The sequence below is a fragment of the Ranitomeya variabilis genome, chromosome 6 (genome assembly GCF_051348905.1).
Source record: "Ranitomeya variabilis isolate aRanVar5 chromosome 6, aRanVar5.hap1, whole genome shotgun sequence".
NCBI lineage: Eukaryota > Metazoa > Chordata > Amphibia > Anura > Dendrobatidae > Ranitomeya > Ranitomeya variabilis.
In genome coordinates, this window is record NC_135237.1 from 62,679,003 (window position 1) to 62,700,291 (window position 21,289).

The window sequence follows — 21,289 nt, forward strand, 5'->3', positions numbered from 1 at the left end:
TCATATTTTTCCCGTGTAGAAATTGGCCCTGCCTCTGTGATGGTGGGGAACCTGGTCTCTGGTAAGAGGATCGCACAGGCAAGTGGAAGGGATCTGGGACAGCTAGAAGACAATGATCAGGCCAGAAAGGTACGATTGATCCATGTTCACACATATATCTTTAAGTTGGATTCACATAACTGTGTTTTCGTGGTCTGAGTACAAACTGTGATGCTCGAACTTGTCATGGGTCTCCTGAACTGACCTCGACAACCTCATACATGTCTAGACTGTAAAGTTTAGGACAGGAGACCCCCGGCCAATCCATGCATCGAGGACTGAGAGACATGGATGCGTTAATATGGTCTGATTTCCCATTTATTGTGTATGGAGGGCGTAAAGGAAACCTGTCATGTAAAAATATTATTTGGTTAATCTGCAGGTTAATAGCACTCTAAAGCCATTCGGCTGCAGCACTGAAATCCCGGCTACAGGAAGGAAATGAACTTTACTCCTCTCGACAGTCATAGAGGGGCGGCCGGCGCGGCTTGAGTTGCTCAGTATATAGTGAGTAGCGGCTGTAACCACTCCCCGCCACTGACTGACAGCCAGCTCAGCAGTGCATCAGTACAGAGCTGGCTGTCATGAATCTCTCATGAATGTAGAGGACTACCTGGCTGCAGGTCTACTAGTCCTCTAGTGATAATCTCCTTCTGATAAAACAGTGAGCAGCACAGTAAGTGAGACATCACTGGAATCAGGGTCTCTGTCTCTACATTATGCTGCTCTCAGACTAACTGTCAAGAACCTGGTGACAGATTTACCTTAGGATTAGACCCTCTGCTTTTAGGTCCTGAATAAAAACCTTAAGTGTAAAGCCGAGTGATGAAGTCTGCTTCTAATCTGACGTTCGCTTGTTATTACGTTGTTTAAAAAAAGTCATGTTTTTCCCTTGTGGAGTAATACAAAGTGTCAATGTAATTTAGTTTTGGAAAGACTGTGCTGTTCTTTGTATTATGACCTATGGTTTATATTCGGCCTATCATCTTATAAACGTGTTACTATTGATCCATGTGAAATAAATAATAATAACTAGATACAGGCTCCAGCGAAGATTACTTTCTCACATTGCTCTGAATGTCAGGGCGCCCTGACTCCTTGTTAGCTTATATTAACCCCGTAGTTTCACTACACTGTGATATCCTTAGAGAGGGAAGCAATTACTGATAGGCTCATATATATAATTTAGGGGAATTGCCTTCACCTAATGCTGGCACAGGGCGTTTCTACTGTCATGCAAGTTTCTGACCAGTGAGCCATCAATCAGAAAAATTGTTTTATTGTTATTTATTACACTGAAAATGGCAAAAACGTTGTCATTTTTTTGTGTTCTACCATATTTTAAAAACACCCCAAGGTTTTTATAATTGCAAACAAAAACAGTCAAAATGACTGCAAAACCTAATTCATTTGGATTTCCTGTACAAATCTTGATTTGGCTAGATTAATATGGCTATAATACAACCAGAAGACCCAAATACCCTGACTGAAATATACAGTAGATCACCATAATTCAGTAGAAATGCAATGTAATGTCTTTATATCAGACCAGCTTTAAAGATAATCTGTCGACTCTACTCATCTGTTTGTTCTAGTGAAATACACTGCTCAAAAAAATAAAGGGAACATTTAAAGGGAACCTGTCACCCCCAAAATCGAGGGTGAGCTAAGCCCACCAGCATCAGTGCTTATCTACAGCATTCTGGAATGCTGTAGATAAGCCCCCGATGTATCCTAAAAGATGAGAAAAAGAGGTTAGATTATACTCACCCAGGGGCGGTCCTGGTCCGGTCCGATGGGTGTCACGGTCCGGTCCGGGGCCTCCCATCTTCATCAGATGATGTCCTCTTCTGATCTTCACGCTGCGGCTGTGGCGCAGGCGTACTTTATCTGTCCTGTTGAGGGCAGAGCAAAGTACTGCAGTGCGCAGGCGCCGGGAAAGGTCAGAGAGGCCCAGTGCCTGCGCACTGCAGTACTCTCCTCTGCCCTCAACAGTGCAGACAAAGTACGCCTGCGCCGGAGCCACAGCGTGAAGACCAGAAGAGGACGTCATCCTATGAAGATGGGAAGCCCCGGACCGCGACGCCCACCAGATCGGACCGCCCACCCAGGTGAGTATAATCTAACCTCTTTTTCTCATCTTTCAGGATACATCGGGGGCTTATCTACAGCATTACAGAATGCTGCAGATAAGCCCCCGATGCTGGTGGGCTTAGCTCACCCTCGATTTTGGTGGTGACAGGTTCCCTTTAAACAACAGAATATAACTCGGAAGTAAATCAAACTTCTGTGAAATTAAACTGTCCACTTAGGAAGCAACACTGTTTGACAATCAATATCACATGCTGTTGTGCAAATGGAATAGACAACAGATGGAAATTATTGGCAATTATCAAGACACACTCAATAAAGGAGTGGTTCTGCAGGTGGGGACCACAGACCACATCTCGGTACCAATGCTTTCTGGCTGATGTTTTGGTCACTTTTGAATGTTGGTTGTGCTTTCACACTCGTGGTAGCATGAGATGGATTCTACAAACCACACAAGTGGCTCAGGTAGTGCAGCTCATCCAGGATGGCACATCAATGCGAGCTGTGGCAAAAAGGTTTTCTGTGTCTGTCAGCGCAGTGTCGAGAGGCTGGAGGCACTACCAGGAGACAGGCCAGTACACCAGGAGACGTGAAGTGGGCCGTAGGAGGGCAACAACCCACAGCAGGACCTTTGTGCAAGGAGGAACAGGAGGAGCACTGCCAGAGCCCTGCAAAATGACCTCCAGCAGGCCACAAATGTGCATGTGTCTGCACAGACGGTTAGAAACGGACTCCATGAGGATGGTATGAGTGCCCGACGTCCACAGATGAGGGTTGTGCTCACAGCCCTACACTGTGCAGGACGCTTGCAATTTGCCACAGAAGACATGGATTGGCAAATTCGCCACTGACGCCCTGTGCTCTTCACAGATGAAAGCAGGTTCACACTGAGCACATGTGACAGACGTGACAGAGTCTGGAGACGCCGTGGAGAGCGATCTGCTGCCTGCAACATCCTTCAGCATGACCGGTTTGGCAGTGGGTCAGTAATTGTGTCGGGTGGCATTTCATTGGAGGGCCACGCAGCCCTCTAGGTGCTCGCCAGAGGTAGCCTGACTGTCATTAGGTCATGAGATCCTCAGACCCCTTGTTAGGCCATATGCTGGTGCGGTTGGCCCTGGGATGCTATGGACTGGCCCACCCGTTCTCCAGACCTGAATCCGATTGAACCCATCTGGGACATCATGTCTCGCACCATACACCAACGTCACGTTGCACCACAGACTGTCCAGGAGTTGGCGGATTCTTTAGTCCAGGTCTGGGAGGAGATCCCTCAGGAGACCATCCGCCGCCTCATCAGGAGCATGCCCAGGCATTGTTGGGACGTCATTCGGGCACGTGGAGGCCACACACACTATTGAGCATCATTTCCTTGTCTTGAGGCATTTCCACTGAAGGTGGATCAGCCTGTAACTTCGTTTTCCACTTTGATTTTGAGCATCATTCCAACTCCAGACCTCCGTGGAATATTAGTTGTGATTTACGTTGATAATTTTTAGGCTTTATAGTTCTCAACATATTCCACTATGTAATGAATAAAGATTTACAACTGTAATATTTCATTCAGTGATATCTAGGATGTGGCATTTTAGTGTTCCCTTTATTTTTTTGAGCAGTGTAGTTGTATTCCATATCCTATAACAATTGTGGAAGAGCTTTTCTTATAACTTTTAATTATGCTATTCCTCTGTTATTCTTCCTGAATATTTACAAATAAATTGACAATGGGGTGTTACCGTCCATTTTCTCCCATTACTAGAGATGAGCGGATCGCGTCACGCACTCCCGGTAAATGGTCCAGATCAGTATTCACTGGCCATGGACACGTGCTGCTTGAATTTTCATACCATTCCTAGGCTCGCCTTAGGATTAGCCGGGCTGGCGAGACTTCATCTGTGCGATTTTTCCCAATATAGCATGTACCATAGCCCGGCCCATACAAGGGGTTTAGGCCTTAGCGTTCAGTTACACATTTAATTGGATAAAATAGAAAGATCAAGCTAATAAATCTGTTTTATTAATAATCCAAAAACGGTAGTATGTCTTCCATTTATAATCCTTCAGCACTAAAATGCTTATTGGGGCCAATATACTAATTAGGGTCCTGAATGACATTTGCTGTGACTGGAATGGACTCATGACAATCATGTAGTCGTATCTAATTAGCTTAAAGGGTTTGAAAATCCTCTCCTTTAGCTACCAGAACCTGAAGCCTTGTACAGTGGGATACAGCAGCCCCGTAAATTGCTTGTTGGTCACTGTCGGGTACTGTTATTTTTCTCACATTCAGTTCGGTTTGCTGGGACCTGCAACAATTGGCACAATAGGGACTTTTTCTCATTTAGAATAGAGTTTAGAGTAGTGCCGTGCTTGACCACCACTCCATTCACTCATAGGAAATAAAGGGAATGGCGGCCTGGTGTCTGACCTCCTGCTCTGTTTTGTAACAGAGATAAAAGGGTCTTAAAGAAAAAAAGAAAATAGGCTATTCGCCAGAGTCAAAAGGTCCACTTTGCACAGAAACCTCGTAGTATCCCTAGTCCAATAGTGCAAAAACAATGTGAAATCCATCAAAATCAGTCCTTAAAATCGGTACTTAAAAAATGTAGATTTTATTGAAAGGCCATAAAAATCCAATCAAACGCCATAAAAATCTAATCAAACACAACCGCAGACGTGTTTCAGACACCATATAAACACCATGTTTTTTATGTAATGAGTAAAGACGGTGTCTGAAACTCGTCTGCAGTTTTATATGGCATTGGACTGGGTTTTTATGGCTTTTCAATAAAATCTACATATTTTAAGGATCCATTTTTGAGATTTTAAATTCTTTTTGCACTATTGGGCTAAAGATAAAAGTCAGGGATAAAAATTCCCAGGACTGCTAATTGGTGGGGATATGGGTAATAATTTGTTTTTACTGTTTCACTGGACAATCCCTTTAAGCCTTATTGTGAAGACTCCTTTAGTCATCTTCAAAAAGGCCAGGAAAGCTCCAAAAATGCTCACTTTGGAATGTACATTTGGTGACACCCCTGTTGTTTTATGACGCAATGTGCGGTATTTTCCGCCGTACAAAGCATTGCATATTTGCCATTAAAAAAATACAGCATTTCCTGCCATAATAAGCAGCGTTAAGGAAGGAGATAAGTGAAAACTGCCTAAACGAAAATCTGTTGCCCATAGCAACCAATTATATCGGGGCTTTCATTTGGTTTTCTGCTTTTGAAATATGAAAGCTGTGCTGTGATTGGTTGCTATAGACAATAAAAAAAGCTTTTATGTTAATTTTTCTAAATCTGTCCTTCGTCAGACGTAGCTCTGCAGAATTAACTATGGCCTTATATGGTTGCCTCGGCAACCGTACCACCGCACCTGGTGCTTCTCCCACAACGACTGCATCGTTTCGGCAGCTACAGATATCATGAATGTGACTCTGTGAGGAGACAACAAGTGGCTTTTCTGTCATTCATAACAACTTCTATCGTGTAATTATAAATTAGGGTGACAATGATATAACGTGGGCTCAGTCCACAGAAAGGTAGAAGAGCTGCTGTGACCTAATTTAATGCGTTCTGCATAGGCATTAATCACACAGTCACACCCGAGGAGCCCAAGATGAAGTTCTTAGACTGTTTAGCATTTGCAGATTGCAATGTTTTGGCAGTATTCAGTAGTGACTCATATAAGTTACGAAAGGAAGAAACAAAGGCCATTTCCAGGCCTCGGCGCCTCGGTGAACACACATAAGTTACTCAATCGCTGCCAGTCACATGACCCAGCGACTCTGAGCAGAAGCCGATGTCTAAAGTAGATGCAGTAATCTCCATATCTGCATTCATTGTGGACATGATGTGTGAAATTAAACTTTATATGCAAAAATGTGATCATGAATATGTGATTAACCACAATATGTAATAATCCTCCTCCCTAATAAATAGAGCTACACTTGTTTCACTGCTCTTTTGTAAGAATGATAATTGGGCTGTAGCTTTTCGTCTGTTATAGTATGTGATAAGGTTTGTTACGGACTTGCTTGATGAGGTGGGTTTCCTAAGAGGTAGATCAGCATTAGCAACAAGGACTGAAGGTGATGGCACAACAGGCACTTGTCGGATGGCACATGGACCAGCGAGGACCAGGATAGCAGGGTATGCAGGTCAGTAGAAACTGACTCAGGAGTGTAGACAACACAGGAATTTAAGAGGTTTCGGTAGTACGTGAGTTGCAGAAAATACACAGTTGTCACCAGGGCTGTGGAGTCGGTAAGCCAAACCTCCGACTCCGACTTCTCAATTTCCATGACACCGACTCCACCAAAATGGGCTCTGACTCCGACTCCACAGCCCTGGTTGTTATGCTATATGCCAACAAATGCTCTTTGGCAGGGAGGTAGGCAGCCAGCAAACAAATGGTTAACCGCAGGTTGCGGTGATAATAGGAAAACTGAAATTGCTTGTAGAGAAGATACACTCTGCTGCAGCAACGCTGTATTGTGAACAGGACCAGAGAAATGTTTGATATGCTTACTGCGGACGAAGGTTTAATCAGCAGGCCTGAGCAAGAAAGTACTGGTAAATGCAGGTAGATGGTAAACAAGCAAGAGATGATTAGCCAGCTGATAGAAATGCATGTTGACGAATTTTCCAGATATGCATTTGGTAACTCAGTGCAAAGCTCAATGAATACTCGTGCGGCCTTAAAATACTTTTGGGTGGTGATGTCGAAGGATTTAGTTTGTTGGGTTACTTAGTCTACAGCAAAAGACGACTGCCATAGAAGAAGGGAGCAGGGGCCGATGTTGGTGCTGTGACAGATGAGTAACAGGTCTATTCACATACAGTACGTAGTTGTCACCAGTCTTGGGATCCTTTACATTTTTTTTAAACAATCCTAACAAATTCGGGTATGTTCTCGTTCAAAAAGGAGTAGGGTTTACAGAAACTCCATCCAAAAGTGGATGTCATTCAAAGGGATGGTTCAGTGGCCAGGTGTCAAACTTTGCCTATTGTACTAACCAAGATGTCGGTGGCCAGTTATGCACATTTGCGGACATATTCTATTACAATTATGTGACTGCTTAGATTGGGATTGTATGAGACTAACATTGATGACCGATCCGTAGAGTATAGCAGAACGCTACAGCTCTGTGCATTGTTTAGTGGTTGCACTATTACAATGATAAAATGGGAAAAATGATCATAATTTCAGTAAAATATTTTATTTTTAATATAGTAAAGTATCTTCAAAGGGTTATTAATATAGGATATGCCATAAATGTCTGATATTTGCTGGCTTTATCTAGTGACAAGGCTCACACAACTTTAAATGGTGCGATGGAACATTGCAGCTTTGTCAATTTACTACTATGGGATTTTTAAGAAAGTCAAGCTACTCTACATTCACAGCGACGTATAATAATGACGGATGAAAGGAATATTTTGTTATCTGATGTGATTGTTACCAGATTGTTGGATTTTTGCTGTATTTTGTGGCAATTGCAGTAGACACGTCTCCTTTTTTTAATTATAGGATTTATTTATCATTGTATTGCGCTATATATAATATGAATTTGTTTTTTTTTTTTGTTTCTAGTTCTTATTCTTGTCTGAAGTTTTACAATGGAGAGCCCAGACAACTCCTGATCACGTGCTTTATACATTATTAAACTCACGGGTAAGACCTTCAGCCATACTGCCTTGCGTCATAATTGTGTGAAAGTTATACTATGGAGGGTCAAACATGTAATGAATGGAACAAGAATGGCTTGGTAATATAAACTTATACCATCTATGAGATTTTTCTTTCTTTTGGTTTGGTTTATACATTGTTTGTAGCAGTTACATAAAATTTATTGGTTGGACCTTTCATAAAATTTGACATTTTGCATAATTATATAGCAAGCCTTGTGCTACACTGCGTTATTATAGGAAAATATATAGAGCCAGTGACATAGTTTATGACATGCTCTTCTTCATTGCCCTATGGTTGTTTATGCCACGAACAGGACTCCTGGACACAGGTGTAAAAAAAAAAAATAAAATTTCAGGCCATAGATATTTCTTACTGTCCCCACTATATTAATCCCTTCCTCTGCTGAGGTTCAACCCATATTCCCCAACTCCAGCCCTCAAGGCAAACCAACAGATCATGTTTTCAAGATTTCCATACTATTGCACAAGTAATGGACTTATCGCCTGTACAATACTTAGAAAATCCTGAACACATAATCTGTTGGTGGGCATTGAAGACTGAAGTTGGGGAACACTGGTCCAGGCCACAGATGGTAGTTGGGTCCAGTTTCACATTCCTGACCTTCATTGTGACACATACACCACATGGCCAAAAATTTGTAGACGCCTTCATACATACTGTATGTGATCTTATTGAACATCAAAACCACAAGTGTTAATGCGGATTTGGGCCCTGTTTAGAAGTAAATCAGCCTTCATAGAGTTTATGAAAGATTTTGAAGTATCTGTGGCATTTGTGCCCGTTGAGTCAAAACGTATTTGTGAAGTCAAGCACTGATGTTGGACAAGAACGTTTGTCTTGAAATCTACTGCATCTCAAAGGTGCTCGATGGAGTTGAGATCAAGGCTCTGTTCATGTCACTTAAAGGGGTTTTTCCGTGAACAAAGTACATTTTAATTATTAGATCTTGTAACACAAAAAAGATCCACAATTGGATGTGTTAACAAAAAATGTTCCTGTGCAGAGATAATCTTATTAATCTGCCCCTGCTGTGTACTGTGTAATGGCTGTGTCTGACCGTACAGGGACATGGTCTGATCTTACCACAGCTCCTGAGGAGGGGAGGAAGCAAAAAAAGAGTATACAGACATTACCACAGATCCTGGGCATGAGAGGAAGCAAAAAAGAGTATACAGACATTACAGCACGTAATCATAGCTGATTCCCTTGGTGAGGTAAAACATTTCATTGCCTGTTTTTAAGCAATATTTAACCTCAAAGAAGGAATCGGCCGTGATCCCTCACAGTAATGTCCGTAAACTTGTTTTTGTTTTTGTTTCCTCCCCTGCCCAGGAGTTGTGTTATGATCAGACCATGTTCCTGTACGGTCAGACACAGCCATTATACAGTACACAGCAGGGGCACATTTATAACATTATCTCAGCACAGGAACATCTTTTTGAGACACATTAATTTGTGGAACTTATTATTCTTCCATGATCTATTCATTAAAATATTGATTAAAATTAATTTTGTTTGTGGACACTTTATGTTGCTCTACTTACTTAACCTAGTATGGGATTCACTTTGTCCAGAGAGGTGGAGCTGTGTTGGAGCACAACAATATTTTATGACAATTCCTTCCATCATTTTATTTCTATGGTTATCCTGCCTGGTGCCACGAATATTCTGCTGTTTGTACAAAGTTTGGATAGGAAGAGTCTCTGCGCATAAGACCTGAAGAGTTTCATAGCAGAGTTCTCCTCCAGTGCACCTGGTCTTTGTTTCCATAAGGGCCGCATGCAACCAGTGCTGCCAATCAGCAGCTGCAGCCGCCATGTGCCATACTACTGACGTCACCGCTCAGTGATGGATCCCTGATTCTAGTAGCCACGACACAAAACAACATCACTGATATGACTAATCTTACTGTATTTTTACATGCAGGGAACTATTGCCAATTCTCTGACGTGCAGCCAGTTACATAAGCGGGCTGAGAAAATAGCAGTGATGTTGATGGAAAGGGGACACTTACAAGATGGAGATCATGTGGCTCTTGTGTATCCTCCAGGTATACATATATATATATTACTTTTGTCTCTAAATGAATTTTATAACTGTAGAATTAGCATTTTCAAAGAAAGGGATTGTCTCTTTTTTTTTTTAGCCATCATATTTTGTTACTAGGGTCCCTCGATGTTATGTTACATGATGTTTGATTTCTGGGACCCTCAACAATTTGCTGCAATTTGGATTCCGGTTTCTGCAATCTCATTGTCTCATTTACAAAATAAACGTTGTTAATTATCTGTTACTCGCTTCCAAAACTTTTCCAAGTCTGGGTTAAAGGGGTTCTCCTCCACTTTCTTTAAATTTACATAAGACCCCAGTGCTAAAATAGCATATACTCTCTTATCAATCCTCTGTCGATCTCCTATCATTTTTTCTGGGCATCTACAGTCAAACAGTGCAGCCACTGATAGGCTGCAGCAGTTACTTACTTGCCCAAAAAGAAGGAGAGGGGACTGGAGAAGTGGCGGGGGCTTTATAGGTCAGTTTATGGCTTTTCTTATTTCAGATGTAAACTAAAATTACCCTATTAAAGGGAACCTGTCATTAAAAAAAACACTGTTAAGCTGCAGATTTGGGGTTAATCAGCAGTTTAATAATGTTCGGAAGCTGCGTGGCATCGGCACTGAGAGCCCCACTGCCGGGAGGAAATGACTTTTATTCCTCATTGGAGGGGTTGGTCAGGGCAATTTTAGTTACTGCTTGGTACTGTAATTCTGAGCCAGCTGCCAGTGCCGGGGTACGGTTACAGCCACCGCTCACTATGCACTGTACGGAGACCGAAGCCGCGTCAGCACCATCCCTATGACTGAAAGACTGCCGGGAGAAATAAAGGTAATTTCCTTCCGGCAGCTGAGGTCTCAGTGCAGGTACCAGGCAGCTTCAGAATGCTAATAACCTGCAGATTATCTATGTTTCTGCTGGTTAGTAGCGTGTTCTTATATGAAACATTCCCTTTAAAATTGTGTTTTTACTGATGAGGCTTTCTGATTCGGCTTTGCAGGAATAGATCTGATTGCAGCGTTTTATGGCTGTCTGTACGCTGGTTGTGTGCCAATAACAGTGCGACCTCCACACCCACAGAACATCGCAACGACGCTGCCTACGGTGAAGATGATTGTGGAGGTAAGGTGTAAATCATCCATCATAAAGTGAGCAGGTATCTTATGACATACGATAATGATTTCATAAGAGGCTGGTCAACATATGGGCGATATATAACAACATTCCTAGGTCATTCTCCTTGATCTTGATGCCAGCTCCAGTACTAAGCTCCAGCCTCAATGAAGAACGGATTCTGGAACCGTTTTACTTTTTATTCTGTGCCCCTTCTTTGCAGAGTTATGCCTCCCAGTAATAATGGTGCATATATCCTCTTTAACCAACTGGGTGTATACCACAGAACTTGTCTGTGGGCGTGGCTGTGTTTTGATTGGCCAGAATCAGTGGAGAAAAGGCAAACGCCCACAGAGAAGTGTGGTGCACGCCCAGTTGGTTTTAGGGAAAGTTTACATCTTTATTTCCAGAGGGCATAACTTTGGTATGGAGGGACAAAAAAGAAAAATTATAACTGTTTCAAGATCATTACCAATTCGGCTGGGTTTATTTAGTGTTTGTCACAGTGGTTCCGTAAGGGCTTACGTCCGATCTTCTGCAAAAAAAAAAAGGAATTTGAGCATATGAGCTGTCTGGGCCATTGATTATAATGATGCATCATTTTCGTCTGTATATGCCTAGTCAACCACCATTAATTATAGTCAATGGCCCCATTATCGCATGTGCAGAAACCCATTTTGCAGGGGTTTGGATGTAAGCCCCGAAGGAGCCACATAGTGCCGCAGTGGCAAACGCTTTGTGAACACAGCCTTACAAGAGGTAGTCAGTTTAAACTAAAAAATCCAGGGTGAGGTCCTCTTTAAGAGTTCGGAAAAGAAAGACATTTTAAATTTTCCCTCAGTGTAAGAAGCTAATTTTTTTGGATAAGATATACAGCTCTGTATTTTGACAACAAAATTTTGTTTAGCCGGAATATATTGTAGTATAATGAGAAAGCAAGAAAGACGTTTGCTATTAAAATTAATATATTCAGCTCTTTATTTTATTTTTTTGCTGCCATTTCTCCCATAATTAGAAGCTTGTAGAAGCTCCTAGTGCAGAATTAAAGGAAGATTTCCTCTGCCATCATTAGGACAGGACATTAAATATCACTTTATGATGACAGTAATGTATAGTATGTAGGATGATTATTTTAACTGTTCCTGAAAACAAGAACCCAGATCCATTCGCTCTTGATAACAAATGACTTTGTGAATATGAGGATGCCATTAGAAGAATAACAACTCGTGCCTGGTGCTACTTCTTACAACAACATGCTTCTCCGCAAGGCATACAAGTTTCCCTACGCCAGCTTGGCACTTTCCATAAAGAGAAATTTTACCCCTTTGACAATCAGACAAAGAATTCACATCCTGCCAACTAGTGTTCCTGCTTTGCACTGATGAGGGACAACAGCTCTGAAACAGCGGTATGCCGATTCTGGTTTCACATTATATCCTTTGTCATGGAGCAAGGATTTGTAAAGAGTTGACATTGACTTATAGGATTGGAACTTCCAATTGTTGGCAAAAGAGAACCTGTTCCCCCTATATAGAGGCTATTTACATACTTAATTTTTCAGGGTTAAGCAAAAAATTTTTGTAGAAAAAAATCCTACTCACCGCAGTAGAATCCAATAGCCATGCACGGAACGAAGTTCGTGTTAGTGGCAAACGAGCGGTATCAAAGAGGGAAAGGTATCCAGCAACAGATCCATCGATGAATAATTATTTGAAATCTTTAATGTATAGCATGGTTAAAATTATGGTATAAAACCACTAGTTTAGAAAAAGGCAAGTAACCCGGGAAACTCATGGCCTTACGCGTTTCAAACCGACTGACTCTTAATCATAGTTCAGAGTGTTCCCACACTCTAGTAGCCCTAAAATAAATAAGGGAGTGGAACAGAGACTGTAGCCTGTCTTGCCAAGTTACTCTGAGCCCAGTCCATCTCATAGTACCTTACCCTTGGGGTCAGTTGCTGCAGTACCGGAACTGCCTAGGAGTGGTACCTGGGGCTATCTGCAGCTCAAGTCTGACTCCACCATCAGGAGTTCCATGGAACACCATGTAGACGCTTAGCTATGCCCGTCATAGGCAAACCCGACCCCGTGGCACAGTGGGTCCACAAACCACATGTGCCACCTTCGAGGTTGACAGTAACCATGGCCCCGATTCATGATGTCTTAATGAAGGGTACGCTACAGTAGATGCACCAAATTCATTAAGAAAGAAGCGACTCTAAACAGGGCTGTGGAGTCGGAGTAATTGAAATTGAGGAGTCGGAGGTTTGGCTCACCGACTCCACAGCCCTGCCTCTAAGTGAATATGACACAACTTACAAGTGCTGTGCACCTCCGCCAGAATTGTTACTCTAGTCAGGGCTGGTGTACATTTCTGGTATACAGTAAAACTAGCGTTTTTCAAATAGCACTCAAGAAAATAAACTTTGTAATATATCTTATTAGAGAAAGCTTCTTCTTTCTCCTTCTAAACTGATCATTAATTCTCAAAATTCTCAATTCTTGGGTACAATAAGTATTCAGTGAATACAGACTTCCTCATTAATGAGATAATTACTCTTTAAAGTATATGTAATCTAACAATGACAAAAAAAAAATGTAGAGCATGAAAGAATATCGGGTGAGAAGAGGTGAGATTGTGAGAAGCACCGACAATATGACATATAACCCATACATATTCTCAGGAGTAGGCTATTAGTGTTTGTCTGAATGTTTGCCAAGGACAAAACTGCTATGACAGATGATCATTTAAGATTTGCTTAGAGGACTACTTTGGCATGAAATCAAACTTCACTGCAAGCATTCATCGATCGGAGCTTCTGCTGTCGTATCCTTATTACTGAGCTATAATGTATTACTCCGTGGAGCGAGCACTGCCATGATGGACATCATCTCACTCTCTATGGCTCTAATGTCAAATAAGCTTTACCAAGCATGTTGGATTAAGGGAATGGGACACATTTATTTTTTGTTGAAAGTTTTAAAGTGCCCTAAAAGGGTCCTGTAGATGGATGATGTGGCAGCAGCCATCTATAACAAACAACTGCACCATTCAGTGATGTTTTTGGAAGACCACTTTCAAGATAGACCCCGACGCACAGCGACGTGCAGTGCACGACGCTAGTGTGAAAGTAGCCTTAGTCTCATTCTGGATGTGGCCACTGCAGCTGCCCTAACCAAGTACAAATCCACAACCTTCAGACAGTTATAACATAAATAAATAAAAAAAAACTTTACTGGACAAGTTTAGCTCTGCTACGTCTGTGTGTATAACAAATTGACCTAAAGAAAAATGTAAACAGCGAATCACAGATTGTATGCGGCCAGTATCCTCCTATCTATGATAGTCCAACCACACAACCACAGGTTGTGTGCTACCAGTATCCTCCTATGTATGATAGTCCACCCAAACAACCACAGATGATTGTATGTGGCCAGTATCCTCCTATGTATGATAGTCCAACCACACAACCACAGGTTGTGTGCTACCAGTATCCTCCTATGTATGATAGTCCACCCAAACAACCACAGATGATTGTATGCGGCCAGTATCCTCCTATGTATGATAGTCCAACCAAACAACCACAGGTTGTGTGCGGCCAGTATCGTTCTATGTATGATAGTCCATCCAAACAACCACAGATGATTGTGTGCAGCCAGTATCCTCCTATGTATGATAGTCCAACCAAACAACCACAGGTTGTGTGTGGCCATTATCCTCCTATGTATGATTGTCAAACCAAACAACCACAGATTGTGCGCAGCCAGTATTGTCCTATGTATGATAGTCCAACCAAACAACCACAAGTTGTGTGCTGCCAGTATCCTCCTATGTATGATACTCCATCCAAACAACCACAGGTTGTGTGCTGCCAGTATCGTCCTATGTATGATAGTCCAACCAAACAACCACAGGTTGTGTGCTGCCAGTATCGTCCTATGTATGATAGTCCATCCAAACAACCACAGATGATTGTGTGCGGCCAGTATCCTCCTATGTATGATAGTCCAACCAAACAACCACAGGTTGTGTGCTGCCAGTATCGTCCTATGTATGATAGTCCATCCAAACAACCACAGATTGTGTGCTGCCAGTATCCTCCTATGTATGATTGTCAAACCAAACAACCACAGGTTGTGTGCTGCCAGTATCCTCCTATGTATGATAGTCCATCCAAACAACCACAGGTTGTGTGCGGCCAGTATCGTCCTATGTATGATAGTCCATCCAAACAACCACAGATTGTGTGTGGCCAGTATCTTCTCATGGATGATCGTCCAGCCAAATGCCAGTACATTGTTCAATAAAAATGACTTTGATCTTTATTTACAGCATATACACACAGTGCATTACAAACATGTTACAACAACATTTTTTTTCTTTCTATCTGCACATTTTTAATGCATTGTATTCATATTCTAAAAATAAAGATGAAAGTAATTTTTATGAAGCAACGTGGTGGCGATTGGCTGGACTGTCTGTGGGTATGTAAAGGAAGTGAAATTAATGGAGTTTGTTCTGGGTGCAGAATCAAATGCCCCTAAGTGTAAATTATTTAGGATGCTAGAAGTCACATTGAAATTAAAGCTCCTCATATTCAGCAATCTGGAGACGTAGACTACGGTTTACAGCAGTGTGTATGGGTATCAGAGGCCTGCTCTTCAGTTAAAAGAACACTTACCGCATTGTCACCTGCTGATAAGAAAATGCAGATTACATTTATCAACTAGGTGGGATATCTCGGAATTTGCATACAGCAAATACTTAGAAGAACGGAAACAAATTAAATGGCTATAATTAATATGGAGTTTCCCACCACCACATTTTTGATGTGCGTAATTGAAGCCTGTACAATTAACAAGCATGACATCTGAGAACCATATGGAAATCAATTTCACCCAAAATGTATGGAATAATTGGTCCCATTACTTAAAAAAGCAATTAAGATCAATTGAATCTAATGTGTAGATAATGAACACAATGCACTAGTTCGACACCCCACACCTGCTTACAGAAGGAGCGCCGCCTGCCCAGAGGAGTCTATATAGGACACTTTTGAGGGTAAATTTACACACACTAATCGGCACCAGCAGTGTGCCGTGTGGCCAATAACCAACGTGGTTAGATCTGTGCATTTATCGCAGATGTGTAATATGTATTTAACGCTTCGGTCCTCAATTCCGGACCTTCATCATAAAGCAACAGATTGCCCTGGATGGCGTAGTTTCAAGAGAAGAAGCGCAAATGAACTGACAGTCACAAGCTCCTCTACACGTGCGACTATGTCGCAATTCCTTCGCGATTCTGCTTCTGAAAAATTGTGTTTTTACAAAACTGCTCCAAAAACCTTGTCTTTTTTAGCAGTGGTTTTTAGATGTGAATATTTCAGCCCAAAAAATCCATTTAAAAAATCTTTGTGTTAACAAAGCCTTACGGTTTATGTGTTTTGCAATGTAGATCAAGTAAACACTTGATCTACTGCGAAATGCAAATGCCTGGGTGGTTGCTGTCACGGAGGAAAGGGTGCTGCTCATGTGGGCCTAATCTGCATTCCCTATTAATAAAGTAAATCTATGACAAGTGCCCACTCCCTAATAGTTGAGGTTTCTCCTCCGCCGTGCAATGCTCCTCTGGGAAATTTAATATGCAAATTGCCTCTTCAGAGAAAAAAAGGACTTGAACTATATAGCACCACCTGTTAGAAGTAGCGATCCTACAAGTCACAATCAACCCTTTAACGAGTCTTGCAATATGACTTAGGATAAAAGCCAAATCAGTATCACCGTGTCTGCGAATTGAGATACTGATTTGGCTTTATATAGAACACCTATAACAGGTGCCGCTATAGAGTTCAAGTCCTCTTTTTCCCACCTTCCTTCAGTGGTCTTGCTAGATAAAGAAAGGCGTATTTATGATGTCCATCTGCTTGATGAAGGATATGAAGGGGAGTAGGAAAATTAATAAATTCCAGGATCTGCTGTGCCAGGATGTGGTGACCTAAGGGGAAAAGTTTCTCTTGTTGTGAACATCAAAGATGGCATAAGGAGAGTTATTGGCCAGTACCCTGAAAAATTTAAAGAGGGAAAGGTATCCAGCAACAGATCCATCAGTGAATAATTATTTAAAAACAAAAATCTTTAATGTATAACATGGTTAAAATCATGGTATAAAACCATTACTTAACAAAAAAAAAGCAAGTAACCCGGGAAACTCATGGCCTTACGCGTTTCAAACCAATGGGTTCTTAACCATAGTTCAGAGCGTCTGCCTTGTTTTCACTAGAGCTCCTGATGGTGGAGTTAGACTTAAGATGCAGGTAGCTGCCAGGTACCACTCCTGGGCAGTCCCCGATACTGCAGCTGCTGACCCCAGTGGTCAAGTTCTCTGACGCAGACTGTGCTCAGAGTAGCTTGGCAAGACATGCTATAGGCTCTGTTCAGACTGTACAGGTTTTTCATCCTCTGGCAGAACATATACTGACATGAAGTCACAAACAGGGCTGTATTTTGATCCTGGAACAGCTTCTGACAGTACGGACTCTGGAACTCTAACCAGGACTGACACAGGTGCAGGTTCTAGTACTGAAGGAACCGTTACAGGGTTTGGGTACCGCCAATGCGGCTTCAAGGTTCAGGTACCACTGGATGCGGTTTTAGGATTCAGGTATTGCTTGCACCAGGGGTTCAGGTTCACAGAGGGACCAGATTATTCAGTTACAGGGACTGGGACAATTCACTAGTTGCACAAACACTAATGGGATAACGTTGCTCAGGCACCTCCCTCTTGGATAGGGTACCTTTTATACAGTTTGCCTCCCAGCCCGCGCCTCCGGGAAGTCTGTGCAAGGCAAGAGAAATTCACCGCACACTCTTATTTCATAGGTGCAAAAAAAAAATGTATTTGTGGGAGCGGGTAAGACAGAATTATAGCTCTGGATTACAGCTACAGAGTTTAGACGTTTCGGACGCACCAGGGTCTTTATCGCTAAGTCGCTGCAAAGAGAGGAAGAGAATATAAGTACAGGTATACATGAAAAAATTATTGTAAAGGAAACAATAAACACAATATAATCAAATGTGATGGCAACCCATATACAGTGAGGACCCATGCTGCACAATTTATGAATACATGCTAAACAAAATGGAGAACACAAATAGAAATAAAATACGATTCAAACAATACTGAAGTGAATGCGAAAAATTCAGCAAAAATAAAAAAATCAAAAAGTAAAAAATGGGCAATAAGAACTAAACATAAAAGAAAACTCAGACCTGGGTCAATATTGGGTATGGTGGTATCTAATGGGACAAATAATGAAGTCAGGACTATAGCCTGATTATAGGAATAGATGCAATCATCAGCCGTAATGTCATGTTCCTGTAGGAAGTGGCATCATAAAGCAGTTTGACTTTGGTATATCAGTACAGGATACACCTTTTCTCGGGAATTGCTATATAAGTTTACCAAAGGTGTGTAATAAATGTAATGGCGTTCTTGAGACTTTCTCAGATATTTTTTCACTTTTATTGTAGCAGAAATTAATGGGCCCAATTCATCAAGATCAATATTATTCACACCGGTGTTGCTGGGGGCATGCTGGAGTCAGATGCTTCTGATTCATGAAGAGGTGGACACTTTTTCATGAATCTGGAGCGTGTGATGAGTGGAGTGCACCTCCATACACAGCACCACAGATCGTCATGAATTGGACTGGTTGTGGCATCACACCAGCTTTTTGCTCCATTTTCGCCCATTTTGACAGAGCTGGGAGAAACTGGCTTGTAAATGCCAAAAGTTGCCAAATTTAGGCAAAGCCCTTGAGTTTCAACTACTTTTTTTTTACTTTTCAAAGTTTTTTCAAAATAATTCTGCTGTGAAAACTTTAGTGAATCCAGCCCAGTGTGTTTATGTGCACTTGTAATAATGGACATCAAATACTCTTCATCTCATGCTATGGTCACCTCATAATTATCCCATGCTAAGGGTGAGTGTACGTAAGCAAACATTAATCCTAGCTGCTGCCATCTCTCTGCCTATCTAATTTTTACTTAATAGAATGTCAGTTTTCTTAGAGGACCTGTCACTTGCCAATAATAAGTAATTTTTGTTACCTGTGTAAATGCTTCTATTCCCTGAATCTGGAGGTTTTTTCCTTTTGCTCCTGTGCTTTTCCATTCCTGAGATACTGCCCCTTTTCCATGTGAATATATTTAGTCTTTTTAGTGCAGTGGGCGAGCGCTGCACTTACAGCTCTCCCTATTTACCGCCCACTGCCTGCCTCTGACTGACAGGTCTCTGAAACATGAGTGACCTAGAGACAGGTGGCAGTCAGCGGGCACGGAATTAGGCAGAGAGGCTGGAGAGCTGTAAGTGCAGCGCTCGCCCACTGCACTTGAAATTCATTAACATTCAATTTAAAAAAATTTCATCAAAATGGATTTCTACAAGAAAAGTTAGGATTTACTCAGCATTAAAGCACCTTTATATACATGTCCTTAGTTTGGAGTATAAAATCCTAATGACTGTTTGTTTGTTTTTTTGGTTTTTTTTAAGTAATATTTCACTGATTTTATATCACGCGTGCCTAGTGATATGCCATTCTATTACTATAGGTTGTCGTTAGTGAGAACCTCTTATCATTCCCATAACTGGTCAGTTGAGGTGACCATAAGCCAAAGTCTGATTTGTGTTTCTTCTCAATAGAGAGCGCGGGTTAATGCCTCTAATGCACATCACTGGCGGAAGCCTGTATTCCATGAGAACAAATTAATGTTGAAATGTAGAATGTAATTCCTGTAGTTGAGTTTTTCTTTCTTCTCCTTGCAAGATAGATAGTTGGCCAATAATGTCCCCATATAACACTACATTTTACTAAGTTATTGGATGCTTTCAGGATTCTTTTTCAGGCCTTTAGTACAAATTCAGTCATAGAATAAGATCTTAAATCATTCAGGCAAGTTTATTGTTTTTTTTGTAATATTGATGTTCCCTGCATTGAAGTTGTCATATGATAAAAGGCATTTTACAGCCCAACACATTTTCTGGCTCTTGTGTGTGAGTATTAGTTTGCTTTGGCTTGATTTTATTTCTATGTCTTGGCAATTTCTGGCTCACTTAGCTTTGATAGCGATTCCAGACTTCCACCACATAGTGTTTATTACTCAAAAGACAAAATATTAATAAATGGAACTTGATGAACTTGTGTTTTAGAACAATATTCTGGTTTCAGAAACCCCAGAGGAGAGTAGAATTTTTCTACATTTGTTAGGTTGGAAGCAGGCATAATTATTTCCTCATTCTCTTCCTCCTTGTCTCCCAGGTGAGTCGTTCTGCCTGCTTAATGACTACGCAACTCATTTGTAAGCTGTTACGGTCAAGGGAAGCAGCAGCAGCCGTTGATATTAGAACGTGGCCTCCGATCTTGGATACTGGTGAGAATGTTCTCTACTAAATCATTTTTTGGGCATGTGTAAAGTGTACTTCAATCCACATGATTGTCAGCTAATAATAATAATTGGATGTAGTGTGCCAGCTTGAAAGATATGAAATTAATCCTCCATTATTGTTTCTATATTATACGTTGGTGAAACATTCATTATAAAATATTCTAGATGAAGATTCTAGAGGAATACCCCAATATTGTTTCTATAAGATCTAAAAGATTCTAGATGAATCCTCCATTATCTAGATGAATCCTCCATTATTCTACATTATTGTTTCTATAAGATCTAAAAGATCCTAGATGAAGATTCTAGAGGAATGCTCCGTTATTGTTTCTATAAGATCTAAAAGATCTAAAAGATTCAAGGTGAATCCTCCATTATCTACCGTAAATGAATCCTTCATTATTCCACATTTTTGTTTCTATAAGATCTAAAAGATTCTAGATGAAGATTCTAGAGAAATACTCCATTATTGTTTCTATAAGATCTAAAAGATTCTAGATGAATCCTCCATTATTCCACATTATTTTTTTATAAGATCTAAAAGAACCTAGATGAAGATTCTAGAGTAATACACCATTATTGTTTCTATAAGATATAAAAGATTCTAGATGAATCCTTCATTATTCTACATTATTGTTTCTATAAGATCTAAATGACTCTATATTCTAGATGCATCCTCCATTATTTAGATGAATCCTTCATTATTCTAGATTATTGTTTATTTAAGATTTGAAAGAGTCTAAATGAATCCTCCATTATTGTTTCCATAGTGAAACATTAGTTATAAAAGATTCTAGATGCTTACTTCCTCTGTGACTGATGTCTAC

At 41.0% G+C, this 21,289-nt stretch overlaps 1 protein-coding gene across 6 annotated transcripts in view; it reads left to right on the plus strand.

The window, feature by feature from the left end:
- The window catches only part of DIP2C (disco interacting protein 2 homolog C), a 467,742-nt gene that overhangs the window by 382,409 nt on the left and 64,044 nt on the right, over window positions 1-21,289 (plus strand). For all 6 annotated transcript variants that reach the window (XM_077268558.1, XM_077268561.1, XM_077268555.1 and 3 more), the window contains 5 exons: window positions 20-129; window positions 7,729-7,809; window positions 9,775-9,898; window positions 10,901-11,022; window positions 20,336-20,447. In XM_077268558.1, the coding sequence (XP_077124673.1) occupies window positions 20-129; window positions 7,729-7,809; window positions 9,775-9,898; window positions 10,901-11,022; window positions 20,336-20,447 (549 nt within the window). The remainder of the gene's footprint in view (window positions 1-19; window positions 130-7,728; window positions 7,810-9,774; window positions 9,899-10,900; window positions 11,023-20,335; window positions 20,448-21,289) is intronic.